General features: G+C 40.0%; 1 protein-coding gene across 7 annotated transcripts in view; it reads right to left on the bottom strand.

The window, feature by feature from the left end:
• The window catches only part of slit2 (slit homolog 2 (Drosophila)), a 421,836-nt gene that overhangs the window by 136,526 nt on the left and 272,550 nt on the right, over positions 1–12,760 (bottom strand). For all 7 annotated transcript variants that reach the window (XM_073064928.1, XM_073064925.1, XM_073064926.1 and 4 more), the window contains exons 7-9: positions 12,487–12,558; positions 10,945–11,108; positions 8,372–8,516 (exon numbers count right to left, since the gene is read on the bottom strand). In XM_073064928.1, coding sequence (XP_072921029.1) covers positions 8,372–8,516; positions 10,945–11,108; positions 12,487–12,558 — 381 coding nt within the window. The remainder of the gene's footprint in view (positions 1–8,371; positions 8,517–10,944; positions 11,109–12,486; positions 12,559–12,760) is intronic.

Below are 12,760 nucleotides of genomic sequence, written 5' to 3' on the forward strand. Positions count from 1 at the left end.
TTTAATTCTAATTCAACAATTTTGCCATTATTTTGGCAAGTCCCATTGTGCTAAGTTTTGCCTTTCCCCATTGTTAACCCAACAATGCGTAACAGAAACTAAATGTGGTGTTTGTCATTTTTACCCCTGGATGTAATCAACATCTGCACATCTCATACTACAAACTAACAACTTGTTCACATTTTGTCAGCTGCTCTGCACAATAAATTATAAAAGCATGTGTGTGCTGACTGAAAGCAGCCTGTTAAATGGCAGCTGGGGATTTACAATGGCTTCTGTACTGGAAGTACTTCTACATCTTCTCAACATGCATATGTAATACTATTCTCCAGTAATAGTCACAGTAATTCTGATCAGATTGAAAAGAAATGTAAATAAGCCTAGATACTCTAGTAGCCCTAGATACTAAAAGCTCCCAGGCCCAAAATGAGTGTACAGACAAGGAGGAAATATATTGGGACATATTTTTTCTTTTTGCCTCCATTCAGTGTTATCTGATGGACCCACCTACAACAGCACCTATCCAAATTTCATTGTATTGATTTCAAGCTAATGAACACCAGGTGTATTCAAAATAAGGCAGGGGATTAGATCCATCAGTGGAAATAAAAATTTACACCTTAACAGCTAGCTGTAGAATAACTATACCACATAGAGGCAGCAAATTAGAGCAAGAATAGGCAGGTGTTACAAATTACCCTGAACGGTAATATCTGACCATTAAAATTATGAATTAATGGCTTTCATGTCCCTGTTCACTAACCATTAGTCTCCGACACCATTACCAAAATCAAATTTTTGGTTTGACTCAACACCTGTACTTGACAAGGATTGTATGGTAGTGCTTAAGAAAGTACATTTATATTTCTACAGTTGGTAAATGGCACTTTCACTGAGCTGTTCTGACTGCTGAACCAGCCAAGAGTGGTGCTGATTAAGAACTGAGAACGAGAACACTAACCATCTGCCATCATTACCAAACAGCAATTATCCAGACAAGTCGTATGGAGAGCGATATTGCCAGATCATTAGAGTATAGGGAATATTTTATACTTCTGCATTTTGTAGAAAGAGCACAAACTGGGAGTTTGAGTGCAGAAGTTATCAGAGTTTAAATGGATGGGAAGTTCTGGGAGGGAGTTGGCTTGTTCAGCTATATTCTTAACAAGCACTCCATAGCCAAGGCACAAATTTGTAAAATCTAACTTAATGATTCTAAGAACATCAGGTTAAACCCGTGAGGTGCGCAAGACAGTCTTCTTCATGAATAGCTCTTGTCAATGGGTCACAAGGAAAACCTCCGAGCCATGGAAGGAGGATAAGAAGGACGGCCAGAGACCTGAGAGATATAGAAAGGTTGGAAAACCATGGACCATCAGTCTTGATAGAAAGCAATACTGAGGTCAAAAGGATCTTCTGAAATATATAAGGGACAGGTGGAAGAAGAAAAAAGTATCTTGAACATTATTTCAAGGTAACCCATTATTTGCAAGAAAATCCTCCTTCTGATTGTTTGGAAATTCCAGTGGCTTGGCATCTGGCTCACAAAATGCTGTTTCTCATTGTCCTCTTAAATTCACTGTGGCCCTACTTCCTGCACTCTCTTTAAATTCAACAGAGCTCCATGTTCTGTGCTCTCTTTGAACATACCAGGGCCTTGTTTCCTGCATTCCTATTAAACAGACCAGGAATCTGTTTTTAATGCTCCTTTTACACTCAATGTGGCGATTTTTAAGTGCTCAGTTTAAACTCACTGGGGCTCAATTCACTGCACGCTCCTTCACCTCACTGGGGTCTGGAAAATACATTTATGCTCCATTTGTGTAGAAAAATATTCATTTTAAGTATATTGGTCTACAAATAAAAGACAAAAATCCTGTAGTTCAAAAAATCTGTGAATTAAGGACAATTGATATAAAAGAATAGCAAGACCACAACACATGGTCACATGCCCCTTGTATCTGCTCCACAATTCAATAAGATCATAAGTGATCTACACGTTAGGGTACAGCTCTCAAGGACAGAAAATTCATCACCACCTGAGAGAAGAATTTCCCACTGAACTCCACCTTAACTGAATGAGCCCAATATTCTGAAATTACATCCTCCCAGATGGAGATACGCCCACTAGGGGAAATATTGTTTCAGCATGAATTCTGTTAACCCCCGCCCTGGCATAATCTTGATAATCATAATCAAGATCATCACTGAGTCTTCAATAATCCAAACAACCCAAACTCTTTTTAATACGTCAATCCTTTAATCCCAGAAACAAACCATCTCTTTGTTGTCTCCATCCCAACGTATTCATCCTTAATTATGGAGAGTGTGGTCTCACCATTGTCGTCTAAATGTCCTAATATTGGCTCCTTAATAATAGATTCCAGCAGTTTCCCAAAGATAGATGTGAGGCTAAATGGCCTATAATTTCTTGCTTTGTGTCTCCCTCTTCCCACAGAGGGAGAAATATTAAGAATTATATTCTGGCTGGGGAAAAGAGTACTCTAGAGATATTGAGAAGGATAGAGTTTACATGCAGATATTTGAGGGCTGGAACTATATGTAAAGAAGAATTGGATTCTCCAAATAACGGCATACAGTGAGTACATAATCCACTGCACTACATAATGGATATACTTCGCTCTACAGTGTATAACGGGTACACATCCCTCTACAGTGTATAACGGGTACACAGCCCTCTACAGTGTATAATGGGTACACATCCCTCTATAGTGTATAACGGGTACACATCCCTCTACAGTGTATAACGGGTACACAGCCCTCTACAGTGTATAACGGGTACACGTCCCTCTACAGTGTATAACGGGTACACATCCCCCTATAGTGTATAACGGGTACACAACCCTCTACAGTGTATAACGGGTACACAGCCCTCTACAGTGTATAACGGGTACACATCCCTCTACAGTGTATAATGGGTACACATCCCTCTACAGTGTATAACGGGTACACATCCCCCTACAGTGTATAACGGGTACACAGCCCTCTACAGTGTATAACGGGTACACAGCCCCCTATAGTGTATAATGGGTACACATCCCTCTACAGTGTATAACGGGTACACATCCCCCTACAGTGTATAACGGGTACATATCCCTCTACAGTGTATAACGGGTACACATCCCTCTACAGTGTATAACGGGTACACGTCCCTCTACAGTGCATAACGGGTACACGTCCCCCTACAGTGTATAACGGGTGCACGTCCCTCTACAGTGTATAAAGGGTACACATCCCCCTACAGTGTATAACGGGTACACGTCCCTCTACAGTGTATAATGGGTACACATCCCCCTACAGTGTATAACGGGTACACAGCCCTCTACAGTGTATAACGGGTACACATCCCTCTACAGTGTATAACGGGTACACAGCCCCCTACAGTGTGTAACGGGTACACAGCCCTCTACAGTGTATAACGGGTACACATCCCTCTACAGTGTATAATGGGTACACATCCCTCTACAGTGTATAACGGGTACACATCCCCCTACAGTGTATAACGGGTACACAGCCCCCTACAGTGTATAACGGGTACACATCCCTCTACAGTGTATAACGGGTACACAGCCCCCTATAGTGTATAATGGGTACACATCCCTCTACAGTGTATAACGGGTACACATCCCCCTACAGTGTATAACGGGTACATATCCCTCTACAGTGTATAACGGGTACACGTCCCTCTACAGTGTATAACGGGTACACGTCCCTCTACAGTGCATAACGGGTACACGTCCCCCTACAGTGTATAACGGGTGCACGTCCCTCTACAGTGTATAACGGGTACACATCCCCCTACAGTGTATAACGGGTACACGTCCCTCTACAGTGTATAATGGGTACACATCCCTCTACAGTGTATAACGGGTACACATCCCTCTACAGTGTATAACGGGTACACAGCCCTCTACAGTGTATAACGGGTACACATCCCCCTATAGTGTATAATGGGTACACATCCCTCTACAATGTATAATGGGTACACATCCCCCTACAGTGTATAACGGGTGCACATCCCTCTACAGTGTATAATGGGTACACATCCCTCTACAGTGTATAACGGGTACACATCCCCCAACAGTGTATAAGGGGTACACAGCCCTCTACAGTGTATAACGGGTGCACATCCCCCTACAGTGTATAACGGGTACACAGCCCTCTACAGTGTATAACGGGTACACATCCCCCTACAGTGTATAACGGGTGCACATCCCTCTACAGTGTATAACGGCTACACATCCCCCTACAGTGTATAACGGGTACACAGCCCTCTACAGTGTATAATGGGTACACAGCCCTCTACAGTGTATAACGGGTACACATCCCTCTACAGTGTATAACGGGTACACGTCCCTCTACAGTGCATAACGGGTACACGTCCCCCTACAGTGTATAACGGGTGCACGTCCCTCTACAGTGTATAAAGGGTACACATCCCCCTACAGTGTATAACGGGTACACGTCCCTCTACAGTGTATAATGGGTACACATCCCCCTACAGTGTATAACGGGTACACAGCCCTCTACAGTGTATAACGGGTACACATCCCTCTACAGTGTATAACGGGTACACAGCCCCCTACAGTGTGTAACGGGTACACAGCCCTCTACAGTGTATAACGGGTACACATCCCTCTACAGTGTATAATGGGTACACATCCCTCTACAGTGTATAACGGGTACACATCCCCCTACAGTGTATAACGGGTACACAGCCCCCTACAGTGTATAACGGGTACACATCCCTCTACAGTGTATAACGGGTACACAGCCCCCTATAGTGTATAATGGGTACACATCCCTCTACAGTGTATAACGGGTACACATCCCCCTACAGTGTATAACGGGTACATATCCCTCTACAGTGTATAACGGGTACACGTCCCTCTACAGTGTATAACGGGTACACGTCCCTCTACAGTGCATAACGGGTACACGTCCCCCTACAGTGTATAACGGGTGCACGTCCCTCTACAGTGTATAACGGGTACACATCCCCCTACAGTGTATAACGGGTACACGTCCCTCTACAGTGTATAATGGGTACACATCCCTCTACAGTGTATAACGGGTACACATCCCTCTACAGTGTATAACGGGTACACAGCCCTCTACAGTGTATAACGGGTACACATCCCCCTATAGTGTATAATGGGTACACATCCCTCTACAATGTATAATGGGTACACATCCCCCTACAGTGTATAACGGGTGCACATCCCTCTACAGTGTATAATGGGTACACATCCCTCTACAGTGTATAACGGGTACACATCCCCCAACAGTGTATAAGGGGTACACAGCCCTCTACAGTGTATAACGGGTGCACATCCCCCTACAGTGTATAACGGGTACACAGCCCTCTACAGTGTATAACGGGTACACATCCCCCTACAGTGTATAACGGGTGCACATCCCTCTACAGTGTATAACGGCTACACATCCCCCTACAGTGTATAACGGGTACACAGCCCTCTACAGTGTATAATGGGCACACAGACCTCTGCACCATACAGAGGATACACAGCCTTCTACAGTGCACAGGTCTGTATATCTCCCAAATATTATCAAAGTGGATTCTGGAAATTTCCACTAGAAGGCAATTGAAATTGAAAGCAAAATACTTGGGTACGAATTCTCTCTATTAAACTCAGTCTATAAAATATCCTGTCTATCAAAGTAAATATTTTGCACTATTTTTCTGATTGACAAAGCTTCAATGAACAGTGACTCTGGCAAGTGTATAGATGTACTGCCGAGAGCTTTCTGACTGATTACATCTGTCACTGATAACGGGGATAATCGCCTTTTGCACTATTTACTTTTTTTGTAACTTGTAGTACTTTTAAAGTCTTACACTGTACTGCTACCAGAAAACAAGAAATTTCATTCTGACTCTATCATGAATAAATGAATGTCATCTGAACATTGTTCATCTCTTGATTGCAATTCCCAGGAGCATTGTGTGTGATCAGTGACACCAATGCAGGAGATTGTGGAAGACAGCAAGTTATTTTCATCTCTAAGTGATTGTATGTAAATGCTATTTCTTCATACTGACTGGCTCAGCTAACTGAACATTCGAGAGCCATTTCATCCATCCCAGGTATTCTACCAGCATTATCAGGGATGAGAATTCTCTGAGTTAAAGAGGAAAGAAATCTAACTGAGCCTTCAATTTCTCTGTCAGATTGTTTGTTTATTCTGGGCTCAGCTTTATCTAAAGTATGCATGAAGAACAATCTCATGTATCACACTTTAATAATCACCTATTTTCTGGGTTTGAATGCATCAAGTTAAATACGCAAAGGACCTGCTAGTTTTAGCGATCTGACACATTGGCAAACCGCTCTTTCACGCTGTCTACATTTATTGGAGCTAAATTACTTGACCTCTTCAAATGCTATTCCTCATGTTTTCGCATGACACAAACATCAATCATTATGGTAAGTTAATTCCGTTCTGTATATGCAGTAAATCAGAGTGAAGTGACGTCATATTGTAAGATTGTATATTGTGGCATTCACCAAACAGGAAATTCCTTTCACCCGGGGCAAAATGAATGATATTGGTTTCACACTGCAGAATCTAGTGTTTGTCTGAGTTCTACCCTCTGAAGCTACACTTACATTATTCTTGGTGCCTCAAGGCTTTCGTGTTATCAATTACAAGTGTACACAGAGACATACATATTGACAATATAGAACCTGAGGAATATTTCACTCATCTATGGTTGTGGTTCGTATGCTGTCACTATATGTGAAGAATGGTGGAGGAAAGAAAAGCCAGCCTTCAGTCAAATCACAGGATAACAATTCTTTCTTAAAATTAGTTGATTTTTGAATTAGCAGCTACTTGTACCCATCTCGCACTTTCAATGCTGTACACCGTACTTACCTGCAGAGAATTAGACAGACTTCGTGTTTCAAACTGATGACTTCCCTTTGGAACTGGGAAAAGTTGAAGCTGTATCAGGCTTTATTGCAGTTTATACAAGCTCATCTTTCAGTTATGGGTTTTATAATCTTCTGGACTCAACAAACATGGTTCAACAATTCAACCATTCCCATTTTCACCCTGTTGCAGCACATCCTGCCTTCTGTCCCATTACTAGCTCGATTTCTCTTGCATCAAACAAACCTCAGTGCTTTTTAAATGTCACCTGCCTTCCATGCCATATTCTCACCCTTTGTATCTGCTTAGAGGCTGTATGCTTCTCCAGGTTTTTACAGCTATGGTGCATGAATATCGATTTGAGACATCCATTCTTTGGTCGGCTGCCGCCTGCCCAGCTAACAATTTGCAGGATTTCCTCTTTTTATATTATTTTTCTCTTTTTGCCCCAACAGCATTAACAAACAAAGTGACAGCAGTGATGTTAGAGGAGATGAACGAATGAGTTTTATGGTACTTCAGAAAGAGAAAGAGAACTTATTTTAGGGACTTAACAGCCACTTATGCAGGAAAGCTTGAAAATCAAGTTTACACCGTAATAGAGACCAGTTGAAAATATTCTGACGGAACACTCAGCCAGTGGGTGGAGTCGCAGCCATTACCGGCTGGTGACAGCCCTGTTGTCTTTGCTGATCTGCTGTGGTGTTAGGATGTGGACCATTTCACAGCCCGAGCTGTAGGCTTTCTAAACCATTTCAAATCACTCGTACGTGAGGCATTTTGCTTTCACGTTGATACCAAAATTTCCAGTGGTTTACATTTTGTTTGAGTGGGTGCAGCGGAATATACCCTGTAAAATGTGTCATGTTTTACAGTTTGCTTAGATCTTTATTTTAGATGCCAAAAACTGAATTTATTGTATGGAAAGCAATAGGACATTTTCAATATCCAAAATCTCTATCACTGCACAACACACAGAAGCAATGACACAGGAATTAATTATAATGAAGAAGACACTTTGTTATTGCCCACTTGGTAGCAAAGAGGAATAAATAATTTACTTGTTATCGCTCTTCTTATTTTTATTGTTTATTTTAATACATTTTACCAGACTACTACCCAAAAATATATTGTCAGCGTTTATCCCACAGAGTATTTAATAAAAAAGTCTAACCCAACAGTTTTATATGTTAAATGTACACTTAAAAATTTGGTTGTGTACGATAATGCCTTTTGACACAAAGACTCTACCTGTCATGAGTGAATTAATTCAATAGCCAGTCAAACATAACTTTTAACTTTAACGAGAAACTTAATTGAAGAGAAATCATCTGAAATATTGAGCTCTGTGGAAGCGGTTGAAACATCAATGCTCCTCACTGAAGAGTCAGGTTAACACAAGGCATCTACACTTGGGATGATGAATTTAAACAAAAAAAAAGCAGAAGCTTACATTTCTGTGATACTTTCCGGAAGATTGCTTGATATCTCAGTGAGACCTTTGCCACGACAGTCCACAATGCTGTTGCTGCATGTGCAGGCAGCTGGGCAGGACTTGGAATGGACACTGCAAGACTGTGCCATCGAACTCTGGGGGCCTAGTGGAGCAAAAGGAAAGAGAATGAATCACTGAAACCTACCGTGCCTTTAAATTTCTCCCTTTTATATTGAACTGGCCGGCTTTAACTAGAGTTTATCATTTTGTTCTTTCTCTATGTGTACTCATAACAACATGAATGAATGGATGACCAGATGGAACCCTAATGATCAACAGCTTTTCAAAATGAATTATCATTGCAGATACAGCTATGTTATCCACAGAGTTAAAGAAAAACCTTCGCTAGAAATGAAAATAGGTGGGGACTTTAAACATAACTTACAAACCCAACTACACATACAACCTGCTGTTCTCATTTTATATGAGCAGGAGAATAAAACTATCCAATCTGGACTCTGATGCATCTAACTGAAGTGAATACTACTGTACGCACAATAAACCCACTGGGGCAGATGCACACGTTCCAGTGCCATTCTTCATGCTGGTTTCGATACACTCAGGCTGAATTTTTTGCAGAAATTATTTAGCTACATAACATATCTGCAATAGTACTAACTCTAATAATGCACACTACAGCAACTAATGAAGCCATTGAACACAGAGACTAATATTAAGTACTGAAAATTACGTCTTAATCTTAATAGATGCAAATTACAGTCATAAAACTATCCACAGGCTCAACAGCGAATAAAACGAATATTTATGCCAACTGCTAAGTGTACAGCCCAGCTACATGTTGCTAAGGTCGACAATTTGGTCAGTAGCCCACACACACTGCTTTTACATCTGGTTTTGTGCCTATGCCAGATGTGGGTTTCAGTTATTCTCGGCAATAAATGGAAGTACGCATTGCTAAATACATGCAAGCGGGAGTCAGCAGAATTACCTTGCATCAGAGCAAGAGGTAAATGATGAATCAGTTTGATCTCAACTTGTTAAGATATATTGCAGCTATGTAACATATTTAAATAACAGAAATGGCAACTTCAAGGTCAAGGAGATTACTTGCACTAAACTATGCGTATAGAAACTAATGCAAGGGAACCAGATTTTGGAAGCGAACTATATTGTACAATTTTGTGTAGATGACAGGAGATGAATATTGACTTAATGACTTGTATATTGTAAATGACAACTGCAGCTCTTGGTGAAGTAAAAGGCAACAATCAAATTCCCTGGTTAAGATCATTAACAAAAATCTTTGCTCTCAAGATTTTGGGTCTGGACCTGAACCTCCGCCATCTTTTCACATCTTTGATTCTCAGGGTTGCTTTCTGTCTTGTCTCTATTATTTTGTATTATGGAAAGGGGGAGAAACTCTGGTAGCAAGTAAGGAAACAAAAAACTGATCAATTGGCTGGTAGCGTGAAAATGCATTGATTAGAAGTAACCCAGCTGGATTCTTTAAGATTCAGTTCGCAAAAGGACAGAACAGTAGAGAGTTGAGAATAATAAGCAGAATACAAAAATGTAAAAGCAAACTTGCCTTCATCCTCATCTGGATAGCATGAGATAAAAATGATAAAAAAAACACAATGAGATTAACACCATGCATTAGCAACTCTTGCCATAAACTGTGCATGATTACCAAAAGACTAAACAATTATGGATATTTTAGGCTACTTAGACCTCAGTTTCAAAAATATAAAAAAGACAGCACCTTTCAGCTTAACAACTAGTAAGAGGAAAGAAAAGAATATTTTGTACATACAGGAGAGGCAACAAAATATGCAGCATTTGCCAGCAAGATGGAAGTTGCACTTCACTGTCCAGTGGCTTGAAAGAAGGCAAAGTCCACGGACGACACACTTTGCACACCATTGTGACAGCCATAACATCCCAATGAAAGTTAGATATTATTTTTCCCCTGAATTACCAGTAAAGATGAAAAGACTATAACTAAAAGTAAGACCCTCTCCCAATACTCCTATTTCCTCAGGACCCAACACATGCAGAGATCTGGGGAATAAAGAGCAACCAGCTATACGGAGCAGCATCACCAGGTTTTTCATCTAATATTTCTAACATCACCATCTCATTTATGTAGAACAATGATTACACTGATAATGACAGATATTAAAATATCGCTCAACATCTTAGTTCACTGCAGGAAAAAGCTGTGAAAATTCTGAACCTATTAGAATCATATATCTTATTATTGATATATTCATTTAATTTGTATTTTTCTTAGCATAATTTAGCAAACAAGTATTAATAAGAGCATACATATATTACTAATAATACATTTCAATAAATGCTTTTACTAATTTGAAATTTAAAGACAAAAACTACCTTATATACGCTGCTCAGCAGCTAAGTAATTACAACATATTCCGTTCACTATTTCTGTACATATTGTATGTACTATGGCAACACAACTCTACTCAAAAAGCAAATGAACACTAGCTTCCTACATTTTAGTGTGATGTACATATGCACTTTGCTCAGTACTTTTGTTCTCCACTTACCAGAGCAAATAAACTCCTTCTTTTGTACCTCGGCAACATTGTGGCCCCTCAGGTGACCAGGACCCGTGCACTGAGTGTAAAGCCCAACCCGTGGGCGCTGCCGCAGCCAATCAGCAAGCCATGCTAAATGGCAGTCGCAAAACAGGTTGTTTGAATGGAGGCGGCTGGAACGAAAATGCAAGGAACAGAGTTAATATGTTTAAGTGAACAAGGGCGAATGAGTGATGCAATTTCAGCGAGAAAATCAGGGATCAATCTTTTAATCTCATCTGGAAATTTAAGGCTCCCTGACAGGGTCAATTCCAATGCTTCCACTGTTTTTTTTTCCCTCTCTCCAAGCAGCATTTGTGTGACAGCAGCCTTTTAGCTAAAGATTAATTAATTAATAAAAGTTGGCTCAGTTGTCACAAAATCAATTCAAAGCATTCCCTTTTGACTGGATTACGAGCTCAAGAAACACCAAAGAGCCAGAAAACCAATTATGGAATTCAAAAACTTAAGTCTCACCAAACAACAATGAAAAGAAGCAAAATGCACAACAGTGGTAGCATACTGTCAGTGAGAAAAATAACGCTTATGGAAGCTCTGGCTCCTAATTAAAAACACCAATCAGTCTTGCCGTCATTAGCTTCTATACAAACGGACTCCAAAGTCCACTTAGTGGATGACATCCATTTTCTGCTGAGCAAGATAGAATAATAATACAATATGGAATTATCTTTTTCACATCTTTTTTTTCTGATTTCCTCCTTTTTTGTTTAATCACTGAAAGGGATTAACAGATTTTAGCCCCTTGGGACCTGTGCTCAATACAGTCTCCGAAATTAAAAGACGCAAATGGCAGTGAGCAAGGGAATTAAGTCAGCTGCTTTTCCTGACAGGACCTTCACAAGAACATGGCTCTTTTCCAATTGGCAAAAAGCAGCTCGCCATTAATAAAATATCAGACAAATGTATCCCCTAAATTAGGCAAATTACTTCAGACTGGCTTTCATGTTCCTCAAAGTAAAATAAAGGATGACAAAAGCAATAAATCAAGCGGCTGTCTCGACTCCTGCTTTGACTATGTAATGTCATTTCATCAAAATCTTTTAGTCAATGCATTCAATCCTAACAAAATATACCTTAATGGATATTGAAACTCTGAATGTTGTCCAGCATGCTAATTTTCCTTTCAGGAGATTGCTGGATAGACAGCTACTTTTAATTAAATACTCTAAGATAGGATTGCTTCAGTAGCCAACATGACGTGCTTTCTTAAAATAAAAATAAATTGAAAAAAAGAAGTCTGCAAAATAAATTTCTACAGCATTAGCATTTCATTTTTACTGTCTCCAGCTCACCTCTAGCTTGTCTCGGTTTAAACATGATAAAAATACCTTGAGAAACAGTTCTAATGAAATGGGAGGTATTTCTGAATAATGCATTTTAATATAGTTTTGGAATAATGTCGTTATTTAACCAGTAATTCCAATATTGTTCCAGTACTAGAGGTTTATAAATACTATACTTGTCTTAAAAGTGCTCTTTTTTTTTACTTACAAGGTTCTTAGCCTGGGCATGTGGTTGAAACTCGCCACTGAGAGTCGAGAGATATTGTTATTGTTAATCGTACTGCAAGACAAAAAAAACAGCAAGATACACATCTCACTAAATTACTTAATTTCTTACATTTGACAATTAATTTGATTGTTATTAATGATAGGGCCATGTGGATTTAACTATAATACTGGGAAGGAAATTCATTTCCGCTCTGTGGGAAGTTCAAAGCTCTTACAGGCAAATCATGTCTTCTGTGAGAAGTTCAAATATTTGC

Source organism: Hemitrygon akajei, chromosome 13 (genome assembly GCF_048418815.1).
Source record: "Hemitrygon akajei chromosome 13, sHemAka1.3, whole genome shotgun sequence".
NCBI classification, from domain to species: Eukaryota; Metazoa; Chordata; class Chondrichthyes; order Myliobatiformes; family Dasyatidae; genus Hemitrygon; species Hemitrygon akajei.